The sequence below is a fragment of the Venturia canescens genome, chromosome 1 (genome assembly GCF_019457755.1).
Source record: "Venturia canescens isolate UGA chromosome 1, ASM1945775v1, whole genome shotgun sequence".
Classification (NCBI taxonomy): Eukaryota; Metazoa; Arthropoda; class Insecta; order Hymenoptera; family Ichneumonidae; genus Venturia; species Venturia canescens.
The window spans coordinates 10,881,092-10,901,690 of record NC_057421.1 but is presented as its reverse complement, the minus strand read 5'-3'; the positions used below and the strand labels follow the sequence as shown (position 1 = coordinate 10,901,690).

The 20,599-nt window shown below is 41.3% G+C and overlaps 1 protein-coding gene across 5 annotated transcripts in view; it reads right to left on the bottom strand.

The window, feature by feature from the left end:
* The window catches only part of LOC122418850 (protein kinase C-binding protein NELL1-like), a 62,922-nt gene that overhangs the window by 12,385 nt on the left and 29,938 nt on the right, over positions 1–20,599 (bottom strand). For 4 of the 5 annotated variants that reach the window (XM_043432936.1, XM_043432934.1, XM_043432930.1 and 1 more), the window contains exons 2-12: positions 13,361–13,636; positions 9,820–9,970; positions 8,511–8,793; positions 7,685–7,840; positions 7,326–7,548; positions 6,697–6,888; positions 6,112–6,231; positions 5,356–5,616; positions 4,425–4,844; positions 3,948–4,207; positions 2,999–3,265 (exon numbers count right to left, since the gene is read on the bottom strand). In XM_043432936.1, coding sequence (XP_043288871.1) covers positions 2,999–3,265; positions 3,948–4,207; positions 4,425–4,844; positions 5,356–5,616; positions 6,112–6,231; positions 6,697–6,888; positions 7,326–7,548; positions 7,685–7,840; positions 8,511–8,793; positions 9,820–9,970; positions 13,361–13,636 — 2,609 coding nt within the window. The remainder of the gene's footprint in view (positions 1–2,998; positions 3,266–3,947; positions 4,208–4,424; positions 4,845–5,355; positions 5,617–6,111; positions 6,232–6,696; positions 6,889–7,325; positions 7,549–7,684; positions 7,841–8,510; positions 8,794–9,819; positions 9,971–13,360; positions 13,637–20,599) is intronic. The other variant, XM_043432933.1, reaches the window with a different exon arrangement.

Below are 20,599 nucleotides of genomic sequence, written 5' to 3'. Positions count from 1 at the left end.
GCGAGAGTTATTATTTAATCATGAAACATTTAAGCGTAGGTCAGGTCATAATTAATCTTGGACAATAGAGCCGATCGTACTATCGTTTAAGCAATAATCTTTCGCTTTCGTTAGTTATTTCGTTGTTAATACTTTATTTACATTCGCCTCAAATTTACATAGACAATCGTGGTACTCTTTTTTCATTTTCAATTTTGTCATTTTTTCTCATCATTTTGACTGCTATACGATTCTTCTGATAGATTTTTTGACAATAATTCTCAGCGGATTCTTCACGGAATAAACTATAATTGCGAATCGCATTCGGGAATATCGCTACCATACTAATTCGGATGATTTTTGAGCCAAAGGACTAAGACGAAGTTTGAAAATTGTTAATATAAATCACACTCAGTTCATGATAAAAAATTCAACCAAATGTCTGTACTACTCAATGATCCGATAATAATCTTTTAATATTCAGTCATCAGTCATAATATTCCCGTTACAAGGATTCTTCAGATTTATTTAAAGCACTTAAAAGTTCTTTTCTGAATTGAGTGAAAGGCTTTTCAAAAAAAATTTGATTCTCCAAACTCATTAGATGCAGGAAGAATTTAATTACATGTTAAAAGTCATTTTTCTTAACAATTCATATGGAAACACTCCAATTTATCGTTACCAAAGATCGCTCTGGATAAAGTTTAATGACTGAATTCATACAAATTTTTGTTCGGATGCCAAGATTCGAACTTCCGATCCAACGATTTCTCCGGCCCAGCAACATGGGTAGACAAAGAAAATTACTCAATTTCAAAGAATCAACAAACCATTCTGTCGATGGTAGTTTCAGAACATTCTCATTCCACGTGTAAATTATTCAGACTGAAAATAAGGGCGACTGTATTTGTGTCATTACTCAAAGTAATTGCCATTGAAAATGGACGAAATTATTATTGCGAAGAGCAGCTACGGTTATTTGGGATGAAAAAATACTTTCACAAAAAGTATTGAGCGTAACTTACATTTTATTTAGTCTTTCAGCGATTCATGAATTCTCGTAAATAAGATTGAACAATATAATAAATATTCCATACTTTTAAGTTGATGAAGCGTTCGTAATAACGGAAAGTGAAGTTCGACACTATCATCCTCAACATAGTAAATTTCCGTAAGGATCCGCTGATAGGTTAATGTCAAGAAAAAACATCGATAGTGTATTAACTTGAAAGCGATCCATGCAGGCCCGACCCAAATTGCGCGCGATCGGAATCTCAAACATTGTAATTAGCCCATCGTACGATGAATTATATCGTGGTATCTTGAGTATTCAGTATTCATAGTGCCAATTAATAAAATATGTAAAAGCCTCGAAGAAGCGAGTCAGCGTATTGTAAGGAACGAAAAAATTAACCAAATTAAATAATAAAGTAAAAAAATATAAAGTGAACTAATATCGTCGATATATTGAGGGTTTGAATATGATTATTCGTAATTGCGATAAACGCGCGGTATTACTTAATTGAGCTTTGACACATCTCTACTATTCAGGCACTGAATATTTAAGACTAAGCAAAATAACAAATTTCATATTAAAATATACAATTCCCATTAAATATTGACAACGAGTATTCGTATTAATTAATATAACAGGGACTAGAATATACTATACATTTACATATGTATATTATAAATATGAAAATATAAAGAAGATATTACAAAGGAGTTAATGTGATCGGTATAATAGTGATATTGAAATGATATCCGCCGGGCTTGGGTACGACCCTAGACGTATAGACTTCCAAGTAATAACCATGATGATAATTATCGAAATATTTAAATCTACTGCTATGTTATAATAATATATAATAGTAACAATAATAACAATAATAATTTCTTTATCGTACAAATATAAAAAATATATATATATATATAATAAGATATATAGAAATTTTTTCATAAATATAAATATAGTGGGATATCATTCGGGGCTAAATGAAACGTATAAAGACGAATAACAAAAAGAACGAATGACTTTGAGCGCATAGCACGTACAAAATTGTTCGAGTACACATCGAATTGGCAAAGTAACGAAAATCAAACTATTATGAGCAAATTAAAAGGGGGACGTAAAACGCAACGAGAAATGTGAGCTTTTACGAGGTCCCACGGAAAAAAATCACTACGTGTTCGCCAGAGTTGGCTCGTGTATGGAAAATGTTTCTTTTTTTTCGTATATCTCGAAAGAAAAATAAATAAACTTTGAAATCCGTTGCTTTATACAGAGGCTTTGCTTACGAGACTTGAGTAGAGAACGTGTGAATCGAGAAGGGATTACACGAGTATACATTATTTTCGTTTGGTTAAATTTAAACTATAATTCGACGATTGCTGGAGTAATGAAATTTATGAATAGTGGACGATACATTTTTGGATAAAATGCTGAAAATTCGTATTACGATAGTATTTCAAGTTCTCTGCTTATTAGTTGATGAAATTTTGTTTTTTTTTGACAGGCTCTTCAACGTTTAGCCTCCCAGACTCGGATCAATACAGTTTTTATAAAAAAAAAAACAGTATCTGTCAGTTGTACATAGAAAACATTGATATGCGATTGACAGTAGATTTTTTTTTCCGTGAGAAAGGAATGAAGATAAATTTCAATAAAATCGGCTCGATCGATCCAAATGTGATAAACGATGTGTTTATTTATTTTGTTTGAAATAATTGTAAAATAATGGCATCGCGCTTGATAAATCAATTGTAAATAAATTGCAATAAGAGGCAGATTCATTCCATTTGAAAATAAATAAAACTCATTCTCACAGTCTGTATCTGAAATAGTATAGACATTGTATGTATGAATGTTGGTGTAAATGAATAATGTAATTGTGATTCTGGTGTCCGTTGGAGGATTCGTCGCTACGGACGAAATCCATCCGCGAGAAAGCTCACCAGATGTGTCCATTTTCGTGTCGAACCGAATGTTGGTCTTTCAAGAGCTGCAAGCTCCTCTTACCTTGCACTCGCAGGTAGTGCACTTGTCGTGCAAGTCCTGCCAAGAGCTGCCACTCTCGTGCATAAATCCGGCATAACTACAGGGCTGAGGATTTCCTGATGAGGAAAGATGAGCGCTGCTGCTGTTCCCCGAGGCACCTGGCAAACTTGGAAGTTCTCTAGCGCAAGGATCATCCTCGCATCTTGGGCAACAATCACCGTCCTCGGTTATTGGATTGGGACACGTTACCGGTGGGCACTCCATTTGCCAACAGTCGATCTCGCGGTTCTACATTCACGGAAGATCATGCGTTACTTGTGATTCAAAAAAGCAACTGAACTTTTTTGCTCTTTTCACGATCAAAGAAACGATTAAAATTTATTCTCGCAATTATTCAAATTACGTCTAACTTATTTGTTTAGATTGATCAATTTTTAATATAATGACAAAGATTAAAATACTTTCGTAGTTATAAATCGTTAAGCAAAATGTGACAACAGTCATTTCCTAATTATATGCGTGTGCATATCTACATTTTAAAAACCAACTGGCTCATGGTGTTGTCAAACCTTTCACCGTTTATGTCGTTATTACTCGTTAACCTCAAATAAGTGTTTTTCTTACTCCATTGCCAAGTAATTTTCACCGGTAACAAGACTTTCTCAAGACATCATTGATATCCAAAAACATTCTACTTTCTTATTCTCGCTTTTGGCTCTTTAATTCGTTGATTTTCGTTGATTGTTTTCTCGACAACTCGACGGTAGATCCTATAATAATTCCGGGAATAAATGCACGCTGTATATATCTAGCATATTTCCAAATTTCAACTCTCAAAGTTGGGATTTTCGATTTCCATTAGATTGGGGTGAGCTTCCTTAAGAAAGTACAACTTTTTGTTATAAAAATGAGTGAAGTTTTTAATTTAACCGGTTGCAGAGGTGCTCGTAATTGCAAATGAAATAATTACCAAGCATTCGCAAGTCTGGCACTGATAGATCCACCTCTCGCCACTTCTGAAAACGAGATGATGAAGTTCCTGGTGTCTGCACGAGGCAGTAGGATCGCATTGAGGGCAGCACTTGTCATTCGGACTGCCGGCTGCACTACAGTCGCACTCGGGTTCTCTGCACGTAACAACGCCGTCCTTGCACTCGCATCGTCTGCACGGATTACCAGATGGCACGAAGATGTCGCCATTACTGACCTCTCGGCCCTCGTACCAACAACCTTGCGAGTAAATAGAGCGTGCGAGGTGAGTTGAGTGTATGAGTCAGAGGGAAGTTTCGACACGCGTCACTTCCTCGTTCGTTGCGACGTCGAGACGTCGCGAAGAGCGGGAAGCAAGGAAGGCACGATTTCAGGTTGAATGAGGAAAGGAATGACGGAAATGAAACGAAAAAAAGAAAAACTCATTGAATAAAAAGTTCTTCGTGTTCACACTCACTGAGTCGGCACTCGGCCTGTTGAGTCGACGCGTTACGAAGGCTGCTACCAACGTTACTGCTACGCGGTTCATCTTCTTGGGCAGGGCACGTACATTCGTAGCCCCCCTCGGTGTTGACGCACCTGGCGGTCGGATGGCAGGTGTGTCTTCTCTCGATCGTCTGATCGTTGCACTCGTCGATGTCGAGGCATTGAGTACCCTGGTTGCTCTCGTGGAGCGCACTCCGGTAACCTGGCTTGCAGCGACAGTAGTACCAGCCTGGCATATTGAAGCACGTTGAGGAATGATGACAACGATGAAGATCGGAGGCGCACTCGTCCAGATCGAGCTCGCAGCTGTTACCGATGTAGCCACGACGGCACGAGCATCTGCCGGGTGATGCGCATTCACCACCGTTCTGACAGCTCTGCTCGCACACCGCTTTTTCGTCGTAACCATAAACAACGAACATATTTTTAATTAACATCATTATTGTATTTACGATCATTTGGACGTCGCTCAATCTCATTTCGAGTGTAAAACGTGATTGAATTCGGGTGAACGAATCTTTTATAGGAAACAAGGCTCAGCGGTATTGGGTGGTAATAATTAACTTTTTTTTTCATTCGCAGGAAGCCTCGAAGGGAGTAGGACAGGCGGAAAGCGTCACCCTCGAGGAGGTGGAAATTCTGTTTTTAAGTGGTAAACCGAATAATCGAATCAGTCGACTCGGTAAGAGCGTTGGAAAAGTGCTCGTGACTTAAACAGCCAGTATTTCTGAGTTTAAAAATAAAGTATTATCGACAAATTAATGTTGAAGATCGTCGTTCGATCGCGTACATTGAAAATGTCAAAAGTTCTGATGACTCGCCAACGGATTCGCTCAGATTCCCTCAGTGACACTTGAGCTTAAAGCAAATGGCAAATTGACGATGATTTGAAAAAAACTCACGTTTACATGTGTAACCATCGCCTGAATAGCCTTCGTTGCACACGCAATAATAGCTACCGGCGGTATTGATGCACGTAGCATGCTCCGAACACGAGTGACGGCCGGTCGCGCACTCGTCCAATTCGGCACAGTTAAATTTGTCGATTCTGTGATAGCCGGGAAGACACTCGCAGGTATAAGCACCAACTATGTTTACGCAACGTGTGTTCGCGTTGCAATGGTGACCATCCAAGCCACCCTGCTGTTGGCATTCGTCAACATCTACCGAACAAAACATCATCGATTGTTTCAACGTCTTTGCACAAGAAATTTTGGACTTGAGATATGGGAGCGTGATCGAAGGGGGGTGACTATTGCAAGCCAACTATTGAATGAAATTTGAAATCATGAAAATTCTTACTGATGAACGAGTCAAGTCAAAATGACTCTCGAGAGTATTCCATTTGAAAAAACTGAATAATTTCACTGGGTATTGTCATCGATGAGATAAAATTATTACTGACTTGATAGTTTAGTTAAGAGGTAAAAAATTTCATATTTTCATACAGAAAAATCGACTGAAACGGAAAAAAATGAATTTCGATAATGCAATTAGTTGCAGGTTCATACCGCCTCAGGTGCTGCGCTCTATCCTAAAAATATGTAAATCGATTAACCAGAACACGAATTCGGATAAATGGCAGTGATGAATTTCGTAGGTGCTATAAATTATGAAAAAATGGCAAAGCTTTGTTGATAAAATATGTCAAATTATACCGTTACAGTTGTGACCATCTCCCTGGAAACCGTTATGACAGTGGCAGGCATATTTCGTCTGTAGATTGAGACAGGAGGCATTCGCGTGACATTTGTGACCCTTGGCGCAGTAATCCACACCTTGATAGATCGCGTTAAGTCGAGCGGTTGAAGGAGCAAGAGTAAGAGCAGCAGAGGAATAAAGAGAGACATACACGAGCGATTAGTTCGTTTAAACATTTTGAGCTTTTGCATATGGTTAAGAATGAGATATTGAGAAATATCATTTGAGGTTATATTATGTGGTTAGAATTTTTTCGAAGCCAGTCAATTACAATTGTGAATATTTAACGAGAATTATTCATGGAAATTCATTCTAACAGGGCTAAAAAAATTATTTACAAATTTATTGAAGAAACAATACGAAATGCTTATTATTTTGATTATGTATAAAAATTCTATCAGTTGTTAAATTGTTAAAGAGTTGTTACTAGCAGCAGGCGATTAGAACAGCGAAATACCAACCGTTCGATTTGCATCAGTTCGATCGCAGCTTCGAGTCAGAGATTTCGTTTCGATAATAAAGAGACAAGAGGAATAATTTACCTGGACAAAATTTACAGCATTCTTCGGCAACACTTATTTGCTCGCTAGCTGGACAAGGCAGAGGAGGACAAATGGTTTCTGTATCAAACCTCTGACACGTGAAAACACCGTCGAAACAATTACACTCCCTGCACTGTTTTGGCGACACTTTTTCACCGTGGTCGTAAATCACACCGTGCAAAAGACATTGTTCTAAAAATATAAACAGGCCATTGTTCATTTAATGCTCTTGGGAGATTTAATTTTGACATGAAACCTGTGAGATTTGGGAAATTTTGGAATTTGCTATAGTGAGAAACGAATTCTATAATGACAATTATAATTTTATTATTCATTCATTTTCTATTATAATGAAACGATAAAACCAGGAGAAATAATGACGATTGGGTTTTCTAAAAACAACGATACGCTTCATTTTGTTGGACGCATTGGTGGTTCCAACCACTTTTTATTAAATGACAAACGATCAATTTATTCAACCGAATCATGAGAATTTTTAAATCAAATATTCACTTGCCACATCGAACAGAATATTTTGCTTGAATGTAACGAATTTTTTTTTTTTTATCAAAGGTATTTGAATTCGAGTGTCAGATTTAAAAAAATGGAAAAGAAAAACATCGACTTACTGAGGCATACTGGACAACATTGTCCCTGCGGGATAATTGGATATTTGCAGTTGACGGGTGCACATTGGGTTGGCTTACACTCGATAACACCGTGTACGCACGAGCATTGTTCGCAATCTTTTTCCCACGTAGCACCGTCCTCGTGAACAGTACCATTGGCTCTGCACGATTTTTGGCACTCACATTCTTCGACCCGGCTTATTCTACCCTCTGCAGCAGCTAGCTGAAAGGAAGGACTCGAATGAAAATCTACTTCAACAGCCTGGACGATCTTCTCATATAAAAAAAAAAGCTACTCATGCCTAAACGCATTTTTATTGCAACGCATAGATCAGAAGATAAAATCCATCACGGCTCACCCTCTGAGTAAGCTCGTTCAAATCGTGCATGAGCAGCTCGACGGTATTTTGAAGTATGGAAAATTGTCCACACGTGGGACAGGACGAGTCTAGCTGTGGACACTGCGACAGGTAACCATGGGGACCTGGTATCAGCTTGACATCCTGCAGAGCACCCTGCCAGTCGCAAACACATCGAGACTCAAGTTATCATTTATTTTACTCAAAATCACAGATTCATCACAATTAAGGTATTTCTTTCGCATGAACGTATTTTTTTATCGCGCTAATGGGGGCCTCGAAATTTAACCCTTTATTTTTATCTCCGTTGCGAATTCCTCACATTTTTTTCTATCTGCGAGACCGTTTGTATCAGGAATTTAGAATTTTTTAGTGTATTAATTATTGAATAGAAAAATGGAGATGACGGAATCCCCATAAGCTCCCGTATAAATTTTACGATTTTTTAATGTTTCATTCTTCTTTAAATGTTTGATAATCTGACCTGAAATTTCTCCAATCTATTCACACGCACTTTGACTTTACTCTAATTAAAAATCAGTTATTTGAAGAATATTCGAGTTCGTGGAAGGGATACCTTGATTGAGATCCGGAAAAACAATTTTCCCATCACCCACTTCGTTTGTCCAGTTATTCGTTTGTTTTTCACTGTTTTTCTTAAAAAATAAAATAATCATATTGTTACCCAATGAAAAACGATCAATAATTGAGACCCCGCAGAGTTTTCAGTCACGCAATCCATTTACCCAACGATTTTTTTACGCGACTCATCGTTTTACAAATACTTTTTACTTTCTTTGGTACGATTAAATACGTTTGCGAATACCTTGAATACAGAATGCTTGGCGTTTCTTTGGCCAACCCAGAGTTGGAGCTTTGGTAGAGTGAAATTAGTGTCGGGTGGTCCTGGCCTGAGAAACCGCCTGTAGAGAGGATGACAGTCGACGAGAAGCTCAACCTGCGGGCCGCTTATACTAAGGGCTACTCTGTGCCACGCGCCATCGGCAAGACGAAAGGGAAATGTTTCCATGTGTACGGCACCGTCACGTCGAGAAACATAGTGCAATCGGAGTTCATCCTTCCGACCGCTGCTCTGTAGCTCCAAGTACCTTTATTCGTTTATATACGAGAAATATTTACATTGCTCTCTTCATTGATTGCTGCTGAAGTTGCTACAAATGATTTCATTGAATTGTCATTCTGTGCAAGCGATCGGCTTTTATTAGCATGCATCCTTAATGCGTGGCTCGTCGATCAGTTGAAAAAAAAAACAATAATAATTCCCTCAATAGTATTTTTATCGATGATGAAAGATACGTGGAATAACTCGACACAAATTGCTCAATATGAATTCATAAATACGTTTAACATACCAACAAATATGTGCATATCGCATGATCCTCATAATAATATCGTAACATGCAATATTCGATCGATACAAAACTCTAATCGACCATTAAAAAATCATGGTACGCTACGAAAATGCCAGCTGAACCTCATCATTTTTTCACATCGCGATAACGACTAAAATAGCCTGGTAAAAAGTGAGTTTGTATCGGAGCCAGGCAATATTTTCGCGTGGAAAAGAAAATCTGGAACCGGTTCTTCCGGCGTACCGATTCATAATCGTTTCAATCTTCGTACTCGAACCAGAATCGTACCGTAATCAGAATATAATTGGGGCATCAAGTGATCCAAAACGGACGAACACCTCGTTGCGTTGCGCAACGACGTTTTTGACGAAATCGTTAAATTTAACGGTGTATTTTATTCCACGTGTTTATTCGAGACTCCGAGAATCTGATGGGAGTGAAAAATGTCAGTTTGATGATCAAACCGGTTTGTTATGAGAACATATTCGCTGGCATGTCAATCGACGTTGATTCGATCGTTTATTCCGATTCTCACATGAGCGTTAATAATTTGCACTCGTTTCAACGCCACTAATCAATTGATTCTTATCATTGGGACAGTCTTAGAAACGAGTGGAATTTTTCAATTTTTCTTTATAATTTTGCTGGAAAGTTGATCGAATGGAAAGTTTGGGATGAATCTTTGATCGAAAATGTTCACAAAAAGTCTGCTTTTCTCTTTTCTCTTTCACAATACCGATGAAATTTGAGGAATTTTCGTACCTATCGTTGCCGTGAGAGAAGGCTACGATCGTTCCGGAATTTGCTTTATCCTGGCGCAATGCAGCGGCAACCGTGAAGTCCGGAACCCGCCGGAGTAACGCTGCCGCTCGCTCGAAGCTCGCTTCGTTCAATCGAAGATCTCTTTCCTTGTCTGTAACAAACATAATTAACAGCTTCAATTGTGGTCATTTTCTATTCATCCAACGATCAAAGTTATTTCCCCATTGTCTGTGCCGGCGAAGCCCCGATCACGCTTCAGCGACCATTAATCACTTCTAAACCGTAAATTCCACGTATCGTTTTACGAACATTCTTCCCGAGGCGGTGCAAATTCCTCAGTGCTTTCGGCCCCCAACGTCCAACTTATGCCTTTTTTGTCTTCCACGTGCGGGAATTCGAGATCGTTGTTCGCGAGGATATGAAAATATGTTGCGACTCCCGAGCACTTCCAGTCGCCAATCATCCCCGTCGAATCAACGTTGAACTTCAAAAAATCTAGTAAATGCTGGCAAGTTCCAAACAGCAAGAAAACGTCCCTGAGGATCTTCCTCAAGTTCATCCCGCCTAACGAAAGTGATGCCTGTCCCATGAACCTAACTCTGATAAATTTCCTGCTCTCCTATGAATAGAAGACAGTCTAACAATGGAGTGGTGACATTGAAAGTTGAGCCGGTGAAGTGTACCGGAGCGACGTGATCATCGCGTCTCATTAAGCCTACCCTTTTCGCGCCCCTTAACGTAGCATCCGTCTGCAATAACAGAAGAAGAGCAGGGAGAGAGTGTAAGAAAAGGAAGAGAAAGCGAGAGACAATAAGGAAGAACCGGTTGTCTCGGTGAGTCGGTATTTTTCACGAGGGCACGAATTGGCTTCGGTGTAGAAAGACCGCTTCGTATTTCCGTATGGCTCGTTCATGTCACCGTGTTCATTTCCTCGCCTGACTGATCGTCTCCACTCACGTGCATTCCCATTCCTCTCTTAATCCATAAAGAGGGTAATTCGAGAGCTTTTGTTAGTGCACTCGACATTTCTCTCTCTTCTCCGTTGTATTCTCGTATAACTGGAATCCCTCCGCGTTAAATAACGAGCAGCTATGGATGGATCGAAAAGGGTAACTTCCGGTCAAACAGGAAAGCGAGCCGGATCATTGAAAGGCCGAGACTCGCACGGAGCGTGCAGCTCTTCTCCTCCGGTGTGTCTCCTCTGTTTACAAGCCCAACGAGACTCCGTAATTAGTCGCTTCCACGAGCAATTATGCAACGACGATACGAAAGGAGTAAAGGGCTTACTGAAACCTGTGCACTGAGCTATTGGAGACGGAAAACGAGAAGCGAAACACGAGAAGGGCGAGTGACAATATATTGGCTATTATACGTTTGGGTTCTTGCAGCCAGGCTCTCTTGGAGTGTCACGTGCTCACTGTTGTTAATATTATGGCACGAGCAGCCACATACATCCCTTTTCACTTACTCGGCTCGATGATCTCGAATATATAACGTGCATGTTGCAGCTCCGGTCACCGTTTCTTGCCTTTCGAAAATTATGTGGAGTAAGATAATATTTCAGGCAACTTTAGCAAGAAGGAAATAACGAAACAAATTTTACTGCCACGAAGTTGATGGACGATGAAGCATCATTTTTTCAACTTGATTCTTTTCGGTTAACTTATGGTTTGTTTGTGTTGGGTAAAACTTGGGAATAAAGGAATGTTTAGACGAGTTCAATTGTTTTTTTTTGAGCATCTTCGAATTTCCTTGTCAATACGATCGTGGATGGATTGCACACTGCCATGAAATTGGGCCAAACGACCGGCTCGACTGAGGGTTTCTCTTAAAACCTCTCGTTATTTTCAGGGAGCGTCGAGCCAGTGGGAATGAAAGAAAAAGAAAAAACGGTTATAAATATTGGGTCGAATCCCATGGGAATTTGTTAGTAGAATTCGCTGAAAATATATCGTTCTACGCTCGGGAGACGAGCCTTAATTTTCCCAGGGTCAACATTTTCGAATGGGCAACAAAGTATAAATACAATGAAAAATCGAAAACGAGTTTGGCGCGATCTTAATAATTTGAGAGCATATTCTCACACCAAGGTCTCCGATGGGTACGCTATTTTCGTTGGCCAATTTCGGCGGCTCGTAGAGAGGCGATGCTAAAATAGAGAAAACGATTTGGTCAAAGAGGGGAAATCCCAAATGGTCCATAATTATAAAGAAGCAAAAAGTGTGTACGTGGATACGCGCCAGTGTGTGCGTGCGGCTCGTGTTTTTTCCTATTCCATTCGCTCGGTGGCGATCTCCACCACGAATTTGGCCCATCTGGACGAAATAATAAGCCGGGTTGGCAGTTAAATTTTCGAGTCAGGGCGCTAGACTTCCGAGTGCCATGAATCAACGATCGCGCGCGGGCGCGCTCGAGACATTCCACGAATCGAGTCTCGCGTGGCTCATTCTTTACTATTTTATCGTACCATATACCCCACGTATATTACAACGACTACAGACTTTCTTTGACGGTCATGCAATATCGTGCTAAAAAAATGCCACCTATTCATACGCAAAGGAGGGATCTCTTATCGTTTTATCGTGACCCGTGCCCAGAAACTTCCTCTGCGTATATAACCACGTTTGGGAATATATTCTGGGAACTCATCGTTCAGAAGGGTCTTATAAAAATTCGATGATATATGCTGTGCGTCGCTTGTTCCGACTTTTTCAGAGCTCTACACTACCCACTCGTGATAATTGGAAGAAAAAAAATTAATTCCACTCCCAAGCAAACGAGCCTTTGCCTTCGGCTGTGAGAAGGCAAAAAATATATTTTTTTTCAATTCATTGAGAGACTTTTATCTCAAATGCAAGAAAATAGTTGCGCCTTGAGATAAAGTATTGAGAAGATTCCGAGATTCCAGGTTTCTGAACGCCGGCTTTCGAGGGTAGATTTTCTTGAGCATTTTTCGCTTACGTTTCGTTGAATCCTGAGTCAGCAATTATGGAAGGATAGTTACTAAAATTGAGCTCATTCCAGTGGCGAGCCACTTTATTCTTTACTAACGAAAGATAGTAAAAAAAATGTATTTATCCGAGTTTCCTTACAGTTCTATCGTTTTCAAGAAAATCGCCAACTTCGCGTTTTCGTGAATTAATAATTGATCAACGACGTTACGAATTGCTTTATTAGTGGTCACCGTAAGTGCACTTTCTGGCCTTTTTCCCAAGTTCCCAACATTTTTTATCACAACTCCGACTTAAATTGTCGTTCACGACCGCAAGCCTCGCACCACGATACAGCAGGGTTTCTCGATACTCGGATTGACAAAAACGGTGGAGACAACCGATTCAAAATTACGGACTGCACACGCAGTGGATGCTCGTCAATAAACTGGGTTAATTCTTCGTGGATTTAGCCCGTGAGCAGCTAAAAGTCCTTGATTATTATTTTCATTCCCTCGGAGAGGTACAATTATGATAATAATTCGGTTGCTCACAATGGTAGCCCCGAGATATGCTTATTTTCTTCATGAATTTCAATGAGAAAATGTTACCTTCGAGGTAGTAAGCTGGTCTGAGTCTGTCGAGGCCTGGAACTTGTGTAACGCCAGTTCTCGTAGTGTTGTACAATTGTAGAGCTGCTAAGAGATCTATGCTGCCAGTTATATCAGCACCTGATATCGTGCTACTGGTACTCGACGTCCTTGTATCTACAACAGGAACTCTCTCCGCTCGTACGTTTGGGGGTGGTGAGGGGAGTGTCGTACCCGTGCCCGTTCCTCCCATTCTTGGCCTCGATGCCTCGTGCTTCTCGCTCGACGTACCCGACACTGAAACACATCCATTAATTCTCACGTTAATTAACCCTGTCGCCGACACCAAATTCAAACGAGCCATTTTCCACAAATATATTCAAAATTATAGTTGAGTGGAAACTTCAGGCCTGTTTAATATTTATTCGCTAAAGCTTCGAAATGAACCCTCGAAGACGCCCAATTTCATTCAACGTCTAAATCAGATTCCATTCGCTGTGATTTAGGATGCAAATTACTGCGAATAATTAGCTGGGAATATCGGGAAGGTTCGCTTTCAATGGCACCCGAGAAAAGCGAACTGATTTCGAATGGATCGAAACAGTTGATTGTCAGTGACGAGATTTTTGAACTCGGAAGCCTCGACTCGCTGGAGCGGGCATCGATCGAGTTCGGGAAATCGATGCGATTATTTTTGTCGAGTTTAAAAGTTTTGCAGTTTCCTCGAATATGTTTTTGTCGTTTGTCCAATTTGAGGGCAAACGTGAAAAATAAAAACTGTTTTCGGATATTCGTTAAACAAGTTTGACTTTCTCGAGAATTGCCAAGCAACTGAGAACGTTGCAGGGAACTTTATTTCGAGTGATTATTATTGCACCGATTGCGACAGAGTTGTTCATTGCTCAATCATATTTTTCAGTTCGTTGACTAGCAAAAACCCTAGAAATTAATGATTTCAACGAGGATTAAACGAACTTAGCTTTCCCATCAATTCGAACGTTGAATGACAAGGGGTTTCGTTTATTTATTAAAAATTGAACGAATCGAAGGTCGATTATTCATCCACTGAATAAAAAAATCCTCGATAATAGTAAGTTGTCACTGCTCTAAACCAGAGCACTTCCTTAACGTGGAACTGTAGGCATTCCCTGAATTTCTTTTTCTCTTTCCATTTATATCAATTTCCCAAATTCATTTGATACTCTCGCCAATAACTGCTCGACTTGTTTTTTATCTTTGAAATGCCTCTTGCCAGTTGGAGAGAAAATATTGAGATTAGAAAGCCTCAACGAAGCTGGAAAGACCAATTCACAAAATGGGGTGATAAAACCACCCCTGAGAAGATTTATCTTATAAAAATACCCCGAAATACACGATCGTCTTGAAAACATGGCAACATTAATTTTCCCCCGTGGCACTTTGTATGAAACGGTAAAAAATCTTCAGGCCCATGGAGTGTTAGTGTATTTAAAGGGATGAGCAGCAGACTTATTTCAACGAAAGTGGAGAAAATCCATTCTGTGAGGCGATTCGAATGACTCAGAGTTTCCACAGGAGTAAAAAGCTCGCTGGTCAAAGTGGGAGGGTCGAAAGTGATCGACGATCATGGTACATCGTCGGCATGACGAACCCGGCCGAATAGTATCGATTGACTTTTTCGACTGTGTGAATTCCAACAAATCGACATTTGATTCTTTCCACGATGTTTCAATCCGTCTGAATAGTGGTAAGTGGCGAACTTGAAGGCGAAACAAAAGTGAAAAAATATTCGGGGAAAGTTTTCGCAATTGAAAACGGTAGTGAGCTCGCAGTCGAACGTTACCAGGTAAAGTTTGTCACTCGGCCGATAAACTTTTAAAAGCAGGCGATACACGTGGCGCGTATGGGAGTACGAGACGAGAAGAGGGTGAGCCAAGACTTTATTTCCTTGAAACTGGAAAGTCCATGGCATTGACCGTGTACGAGGTCACTCTACCTTTCCTGCAGGGGCGCAACCACCGATTATTATTATTTACCAGTATCGTCGATACGTCTACTCGTACATGTATGTCGAGAGTACCTATAGGCTCGAAGGTGTTCGGAGCTTGAGGCGTGGGAATGTGGGATGCACACTGCATACTCGACATTTACGTTCGATACACGCACGCACATAGCTTCGTATTATGTAGGTGAAGATTTTATCGAGTACCAGATAACCCAGCTGCACTCGATGGCTGGGAGGAAGCATTTTTGGGGGAACGAATCGCCACCGAATTTTCGGAAGAACGATTATTTTTCGAGGAGGAGAATCGCAGCGTGACTTCAGTCGCTGCAAACGAGGCCAGCATACTCTACACGGCACTGGTCGTGTATCGGCGGAGTGAGAGACTTAAAACGCGTCCGTATGAGAGGATGCGAGAGGCAACGAGACCCTCCCTCCCTCGAGTCGAAGAAACGAACTCCCATTGGCTCGTCCACGACCAAAATTGCGCTATACTGGAATAAAGGAATTCCTCGACACGGTCTACCGAGGCTTCGGAAAAACAGGAAGATCCGATCCCCCCGAGATTCGATGGTCCCCGAGTTTCATGAGCCGAGGTCCGGCCTACGGGAAAAACGCCCCGCGAATACTCGCGGATCGGTCATCGCGGAAACTTGGCGTCGCCTGATCGAACGATTACGCGTACACGGAAAGATGAACGCCTGAGCTACCAAGATAACGAAACCAGCGGAGGGAAATAGAGGGAGAGAGGAAGAGAGAAAGACCGGCGGATGCTGGGTGGTGGGTTAAGGGGACAAGGGATGGGATCGGTGGCAGACTGCCGGGCGTCGCGATGCCGCCGGCGCAGCTATTATCGAACCGCGTACGGGATCGTCTCGGTTTCTCTCTCTCTCTCGCTCTCTCTCAGGCTGCCACCTTATGTAACGCTTCTATGTACATCAAATACTGTATACAATGTAGTATACAGGCCTAATATACGATAAATATATGTATAGTTGATCGTGTATGATCGTGGATGTAGGAATAACGTGTATAGGTATCCATCGAGCAAGTTTTGCGTCTCGTGCTCGTTCACGCTTCGTTCACCGCGCCAGAGTTGCTCGTAAAGCGTTGACGACACGTGCGAGCACAGCCAGCCGGCCGTCGGACCACCGGCCGGCCTGGCGCTTCCTTACCCTTTCTACTCATCCCCTTATTTTCTCGCTCTCTCTCTCGCTTTCCTTCTCGCATTTTTCTTCATGCCCAATTTCAATGATCCTACGCGCACGGAGCCAGCGGGCACGAAGATGCGAGATTCAGGGGGCGAATTGAAATCAGTCGAGCAAATAGTAAACGAACGAAGCGCGACATATGCGTAAAAAAAATAAGAAAAGAGATTGAGCGCGAGTAAGAGATCGAGCAAACGGCGATCGAGCTCAAGTATCTTCTCATTCGTATTAATAGGAGCAACCGCGCGAGTAGTACGAAATGTGTAACGAACTGAAATATGAATCGAGGTCAAGAATCATATCAATTCTTGGCCGACGAAGCCATACATCCTTACGATTCTTCTTGTGTGGCGCGCGATCGAAAGTTATTCCGTTTGTCTGCAAGACATAAAATGCTTTGAATCTTCTAACCAGCCGAATGAAAAGAGGAGAATCGGCCTCGAATCAGTCGATTTTAAAGTTTCTAGCTGTTAACTTTTCCTCGACCACGTTCTCGTGGGAAATATTTTTCTCCTCCAACCACTCGTTTCGATGTTATTTCATAATTTCAGTTCCGGGGCGAATCTTGCGTTCGTGAAGAACTCTTTGGTGAGGATTTTTCGAGATGATGTTTCAGCAGTGATGGAAGGACGGAGGAAAACTTTCCTCGCGTGAAGAAACTCCATAAATTTGAATGAGAACATGAAGTCGTTGAGGTTTCTCGATTTAAATAAGCTTCCGGATTCCCCGGTATCGATCTACCCAGAAATACTTATTGATCGTTGAACCACGAATCCGTTTGCTCCGCCGGACACGAGGAAACGTTTGTTGAGAAGTTCAATGAGGAGAAGCAAGTGAAAACTTTTTACTCACGTCGCAACGCCGATATTCCAAAGGCCTCGAGACAAGGTGAAACGACCAAAAGTGAATACGGATGGTAAGAATTTGGGCTCGCGGTGTCCGGTAAGCACCAGAAAGCCAACAAGATAATAGGGAGGTTGGCCGGTGGCCACATAACACGCGCGAGTCACTAACCGGTTGGGAGCAAACGTTGCAACCCTCTCGAGCTAAGAAGTGTCTTTATCTTTTGGCGGACGATATTTTTCGGTTTTTTTCTCACGACCGCGCGCGCGACGACTTCACTGCAGGGGGAAGAAGTGCAAGCAGATCCCGGAGTGACGGTGAGAGAGTCTTGGAAGAGAATCGCGACCAACGACAAGGGAACAAAGCTCTCGACTGATGATGGCATCGAGTGTCTCGGATATTCTGTCCACGATGTTTTAGCCCAGCACGCGTTTCAGCGTGGCCCATGCGCTCACGCGACTCCATTCTCCCCCACGTAACCCCCGCAACGAGACCGATAGGAGTGTCCCCTCGGTATTGCACCCACGCGCGCATATATTTGACGCATTTCCTTTACCCGTTTTATCGCACTCGACACTTTGCCATTCTCCAACGGTCGACAACACCAAAATCCCTCCATGTGGACGCGCCACTTTTTTCACCTAGCATTTTTCATTATAAACACCTTTCCAGAGGTCAATTCAATCACGCGTCGAGCAAAAACACGCACAAAATACTCGTGGACAGAATTTTTCGTGGAAACCTTCCTTCCCATCAGAATTCCAGGTTCGTAGAACTTTCCAACCTCGTTACTCGACGGGGTCTTTGAACCGTGGACCGATTTTCCATTCTCTCCAAGCCCCAAGCATACAGGGAAGCTTGGAATCAACGCGTCTGCAACATCAGACGCGAGAGTTGCGGTTCTCTTCGACGGGTTACTTTGCTCTGGGAGAAGAATTCGTGCTACTGTGATAACTGCGCGAAGATGTACTTTGTGCAACGATAAGGCCTCACGCAATCTTGAACGAACGCAATGTGATTCGATGACCGTGAGACGAGTCGAGCTCGCACGTACGATTCGTCGCGTCAAGCCTGAAGACTCGAACAACGCAAAAGGTGCACTTAAATACATTAACACTTGAAATCGATAATAAATCTTCGGGCGAAATCGATTGAGCAATTGCTAGGACTTGATGATTAGTTTAAGGACACAGCAACGAATGTTTCTTTACAGTCGAGGAGGAATAATTTGAGAAAGTCAAGAACTCTGATTCCTGAGGCCAAATGGCGCTGAACGATGTTCCTTCTGCTTTGGATTTTTTTATACAATACCGTTGAAAATCACAGCGAGACAAGAGCCCTTCTAACGAGAGAAAAAGTACGTTCGGCGAATATTCATCTCTGACTCGTCGTCGGCCCTTCCAAAGGATCATCCTTTCCTCAATCACGAACCTTTTGTATTCTTATCTTATCCGAACGCTGCAGACATTTTTCTCAATTCTGTGCAAAGGGCATTTCCATATAGATATATATTTTTATTGTAAAAGGCGACAACGAGAGATCGCCGGAGCGAAAGAACCCTCCGAAATTGGCATTTCTTTTTTTACTCGAGAACTGGAAAGCTCGAACACATTCGAGTCAGAATTAATGTGCGGCGGATAAGAATCGTTTGGTGAAGCGAATCGAATGTTTTAACGAACAAATCGAAGTTCATTCGTTCGCGAAAAAACGAAATATTCATCGGAATAGACACTTATTCGAAAATGTTTTTTTTTTCTGTTTTCTTAGTTTCATCAATTTCTGATTGAATCACTAGTCTCAAAAGCTAAAATGCAAGTTCATTTTTTTTCGCTGCGGCAGTAAAAGGAACGACAAACTATTGGTCGATTTTATTTCTACATTTGACGAGCAATAGCTTGGTAACCGTACGAATACACGTTTTTATAATACCAAGTGTCAGTAACAGTCGGCACTGCACTGGACGTGAACTTTTATGCCGCTACATGCTCCCCGGTACCGCAGCATAACTCGAAATACCAATTGCAATTGAATATTTTGACAGCAGCAATCAATTTCACATATCGAGTATACGATCCGTCGATATAGACTAATGTTATATCGGTTGTAGAAATTCCACTATAAAGTCGACCATGTACGATAAAAAAATTAGATGCCTTCGATATCTCATCGAGGCACTTCGTTTCGTGAACTAATTCAATTTTCTGGGTTGATGCATATTCCAATATTTACGGTTTTCTATTTTTCTGCGATATTCGAAATGCACGCTTTTGCGGGATCATTAAATATTTGTTAAAATTAGTAAATTAGGTGATCGTCTAAACGGCATTTTTGCTCATCGATTAAAATTTTATAGAATCGACGAGTCTCTGTTGGAGTCAGTAAATTTCAAGTGTTTGCTTGAACGATTTTTTTTTAAATCGATTAAAAATTTTGTGGAATCTGTTCCCAGGGTACGTGTGAGTTTGGCGAGTACTAAAAGGTGCTTTGACTTCGACGACAACAGTTTGAAATGAATCCAACGATACAAATGGAGAGAAATGGGTGAGGGAATAATAACACAATTATTTTCTTCAATCGAGTCTCAAAAAAAGATTCTAAAAATGATTACTTTGGATCTGTTGACTCTTCGATATCGTTGTATTCGACTCTGTGAAGGGTAAGCGAACTAATTAAACGATGCTATAGAAGAGGTGGAAGATTTGACGTGGCAGAGAGGACAAGGGAAGGGTATAATGGTACACCGAAGGTGATGTGAGCTTCGACCTCGACAACTCCAGCGTGAAATGGTTTGATCGAGTGCCGATCTGTCGTCTCGACACGATGGCGCCGCCTTGTACAACCATATTTCCCGGAGAAAATAGTAAAAACGAAGCGGAGCAGGCTTGACCGCGTTGTGAGCTGCGAATAATCCGGAGAGATCGGTAATGGCCACTCTTCATTTAATGACCAATAAAATTGTCGCGTAAATTAATTCGGAATGAGCACGTAACGGAATGGAAAAAGGCTCGCGTCAGATTTTCCCGAATCACATAAATATTTCAAGATTTCATAAAAAAAGGCAAAAAAAAAAAAGGTTAAATCTGTACAAATCGTACGATAAACATGGAGCGATGAATGGCTTATTTTGCAAAAGATGAACGAAAAGCACGAGAATTTCATTCCGAAAACGTGGCCTCTCGACCTCGATCGTACTCGCGACTCGCCGCTGTATAAAACGTCGTCAGCAAT